The 4,114-nt window shown below is 50.2% G+C and overlaps 1 protein-coding gene across 1 annotated transcript; it reads right to left on the reverse strand.

Annotated features, from left to right (window-relative positions):
- Positions 1-1,764: 1,764 nt before the first annotated feature.
- On the reverse strand, positions 1,765-2,903 carry LOC103777276 (C-type lectin domain family 2 member E-like; the record flags this gene model as incomplete). Its single annotated transcript, XM_008944823.1, has 4 exons — positions 1,765-1,921; positions 2,282-2,385; positions 2,505-2,689; positions 2,811-2,903. Coding segments are annotated over 4 exons (539 nt in total), but the record flags the coding sequence as incomplete, so codon positions are not given.
- Between the last annotated feature and the right edge of the window lie 1,211 nt (positions 2,904-4,114).

The following is a 4,114-nucleotide window of genomic DNA, read 5'->3' on the forward strand; positions in this document are numbered from 1 at the left end:
TTTTATCTCCATGGGACTTTCATGAGGATTCTCTACCTCTCCCCTTTTTCCCCCACTCCCAGTCTGTCCCAGTCTGTTCCTATCCCACTGGAGGGATGAGAAGATGCTCCAAGGGGAAGAAGATGCAAGGCAGGAGTTTAAAAGTCTTTGGGGAGGAGACTTAGGAGTGGTGAAGATAGTGAGAAAAAGCCTGGGGAGACTCTTGGAGCTGCCCTGGGAAAGCCTCTGGTGCTGTCATTGCAGAAGAGAAGCACACAGACAGGTGGCATCTGATCGTTTGCCTGAAACACCCTCTATTACCCCAAAAAAAAAGGACTGTGAGATGAGCTGGACTGATGCTGTTAGGATCCCAGTTCATTGCCTCATAGAAGGGATCATTTCTTTATTTCTCACCAAAATGGGGGTTGTTTGGCCCTGCTTGATGGGTGATACAGGAAAGATGGGTCCAGGCTCTTCAGGGAAAGGGAGAAATGGGACAGGGTGAAGCAAGGACAATTATCAGGAGATCAAGATCTATTTTAATTTTTATTGGGATATGTTTGGGTTTGAGTCAAGCCTCCCAGTTTCTCGTTGTCACCCTCACTGGTTTCTGCCTTCAAACTCTCCTGGAAATGTGTGCCTGGAGGTGCTCTGCATGGTCCTCATCTTTCTCTGAGTGTCGGAGACCTCTGGAGCTTGGGAGGCTCTTTGCACCATTTGCGATGGGCCCCCCCCCTTTTGCCCCAGTTGGAGAAAAAAAAAGGAATATAAAACCTATAAACTAATAAACGCTGCTGAAGCCATCTGCAAACCACCATCTTCCAGGTGAGCTGGCTGTGGGGATGGCTGGGGCGATTGGTGTGACTCCCTTCGGCATGCCAAGGATGTGGGAGGGTACTCCAGCCCCCTGACCACAGACACCATATGCCCAGGGAAGGAGAAGGTGGTCATGCTCATCATTGTGTACCCAAACATCCCAACCTGGGATTCACCTTGACCTGCTGAAGATGCATCCAACAAAGATGCTCAGGTGCAAGCCAAGCACGCAGGGAGAGGAATAAGCCTTTGTGGATCATGACGGTTTCCGTGCGGAAAGATGGGTCAAGAAGCACGTATGAGACCATGAGTCTACCATAAGCAGTATCAGTCACAGATAGAAAAGCTCTGGAAGGACAGTTCTTTTCCCTGACCTTCTACTATGACACGATCTCTTCCCATCCCAAATTTTTGCAAAGCTCTGCACAACGGCCAAAACCCATAATCATGGTGTAAACAACCTTCTGGACCAGTAAAAAGAGGAAGGGGCATAAGCAGTTAGCAAAGAGGAGGTAGAAATATTTCACTAACTCTTAGCAAACATCCACCACCAAGGTTGGATTCTGCCAGGGTATATGGGATGGTGGAAACCTCCCCATGCACCCATGTTGCAGGGCAAAGAACTTAACAACCAAGGGAATGTTCATCTTTGGATAAACCTCAACAAAAATCAGGTGTTTTGGATTCTTTCTGTAACTGGAGCATTAAGAAGCGGTTGTTGAATCTCAAGTTAAAACATCTATTCTAATTCTTAGATAGTTATACAAGTTGCGTTATTTCCTTTTTTCCCAATAAAACCAGCAAGAGCAGCTACCCCATTGCTGTCTTCCAGCCAAGCTGACCATGAGGTGGCCTCAAATCCAACCATTAATCCAGCACTGCAAGGTCACCACCACCATGGGACACTCGGCACCACGTAACATGGGGTCAATGGTAGCTTGTGGTTGCTGTCCTCTGAGAGGGGAATTATCAGGTGAAATTCAGGGATCTGAGGGTTTTTGAATCCTGTCGGGACACTGTCATTGGTGGGTGGCTGCAGATGGAGAATTTCTTCTGGGAGCACCATGTACTGCTGATCCCATCACCATCAATGTAGGCACATTGTCCCTCACCCCGCACGTACAACCTGCGGCAAGAAGACCAAGAGTTACCAACCTCAACAGGACAGTGGTTGAGCACCTCCTGTACAGGTTAATGGTGCACAAGGTACTGGGACCACCCTTCTGAGCAAACTTGCCCCACACAGACCAAGAATTCCACCAAGGAAGGAATGTTTTCAGATGTCTGGTCCTTCAACCCTCTGCCAGCGTCTGCATCCCACAAATCTACAGGCTGAGGGCCAAGTGCTTTGGCTCAGGCAAGAAAAGTGGTGTTTAATCGATCCCTAGTCATTCAATTTCTACATAAATGTGTCTAGTCACATTCAATCCCTGACCCAGCCCAGGCCAGGAGATGGTTACGTTCTCCAGAAGAAGATGGGACTTACAGGTTGTTGAGGAGAGACCCATTAAACCACTTCCAAGGTCCAGAGTCTTCCCTTCGGAGACCAACCCAGTAGTGCAAGGAACTCCCATAGCGCAAGAGGAAATGCTGGGAGGGGAAAAACCACCAAGTATCACACGTATCTTCACAATACATCCTCCACGAGGATCCCAAATACACTTCCTAAAGCCATCAAGACACCCTGACCTCAGGGATTTCTCATTTACCAGCTCTTCCCGGGTGGTGATGGTGGCCAAGTGGGCTCCAAGAGTCAGGCAGGAGATCTGACTCCTGTTCCAGTCAGCTTCGGCCTCCATGAAGTAGAAGCACTTCTCCCCGTACCCGATCCCGTTCTCCAGGCAGCTGAGGAGGACGGGAGAAGGGCAGGAGGGACAGGATGGATGTTTCTTAGCTGGAAAGAAGCAGAACACGCCCTGGTGACTTACGGGGATGTGTTTTCTCCAGAAGAGAAGGCCATTTTGGTGGTGAGCACCTCCAGCCTCTGGTGGGCACATGCATCTTCAGCTTCTTACCCGCCAGTGCAATGATGGCAAGAAGCAACCCAGCTACGACCACAGTGACCCCGATGGGGACCTTCTTCTCTTTAATGCACTTGAGGCTAAAACCTGTGGACAAAGCACATGGAAGAGACTTGGCTGGCAAATCCAAAAGCACCCTGAGCACCCTGCAGCCCTTGAAGGCATCACCCATGGCTTCCTTCAGCAGCAGTGGGTGCTTTTGATACCTTCAAATACAGCCACGGAGCATGTGGGGAGGCCACAGTGGGTGCAGGTGCAGTTCAGGGGTGCTTTCATCAGCCTTTGAATCACAGAATTCTTTGGGTTTGAAGAGACCTTTGAGATCATTGAGTCTAACCTTGCCCCAGAACTGCCAGGTCCCTACTAAACCATGTCCCTCAGTACAACATCTCCACAGCTTTGAAACCCCTCCAGGGATGGGGACTCCACCACTGCCCTGGGCAGCCTGGCACAGGCCAGGACAACCCTCAAGGGGAAGAAATTGTTCCTCAGGGCCAACCTCAATCTCCCCTGGGGTAACTTGGGGCTGTTTCCTCTTGTCCTGTTGCTTGTTCCTTGGGAGAAGAGCCTGAGCCCCCAACTGGCTCCACCTTCCTTTTGGGGATTTGTCAAGAGCCAGAAGGTCTCCCCTGAGCCTCCTTTGCTCCAGGCTCAGCACCTCCAGGGCCCTCAGCTGCTCCTCCCCACACTTGGGCTCTAGACCCTTTCTCAGCTTCATTATCCTTCTCTGGCCACGCTCCAGCCCCTCAAGGTCCTTCTGGGAGGGAGGGGCCCAAAACTGAATCATAGAACCATGGAATCACTATGGTTGGAAAGGACCTCTAGGATCATCAAGTCAAACCACCATCCCAATATCTCCCTATCCACTAGACCACAGCCTCAAGTGCTACATCTATGCATTTTTTTAACTCCTCCAGGCACGATGACTCCACCACCTCCCTGAGCAGCCCATTTCAGTGTCTAACCACTCTCTCAGTGAACAAATTCTTCCTAATATCCAATCAAAACCTCTCCTGGCGCAACTTGAGGCCATGTCCTCTCATCCTAACATCAGTAATTTTGGAGAAGAGACCACACCATCCTCACTACAACCTCCTTTCAGGGACTTGTAGAGAGCAATAAGGTCTCCTCTGAGTCTCCTCTTCTCCACACTAACCAACCCCAGTTCCCTCAGCCAGTCTCCGAAAGGGATGTTTTCCAGCCCTCTCACCAGCCTCACTGCTCTTCTCTGGACCCGCTCCAGCACTTCCATGTCCTTCTTATCCTGGAGTGCTCAAAACTGGACACAGGACTCAAGG

Source organism: Merops nubicus, unplaced genomic scaffold (genome assembly GCF_000691845.1).
Source record: "Merops nubicus isolate BGI_N331 unplaced genomic scaffold, ASM69184v1 scaffold19957, whole genome shotgun sequence".
In the NCBI taxonomy this organism is placed as follows: Eukaryota; Metazoa; Chordata; class Aves; order Coraciiformes; family Meropidae; genus Merops; species Merops nubicus.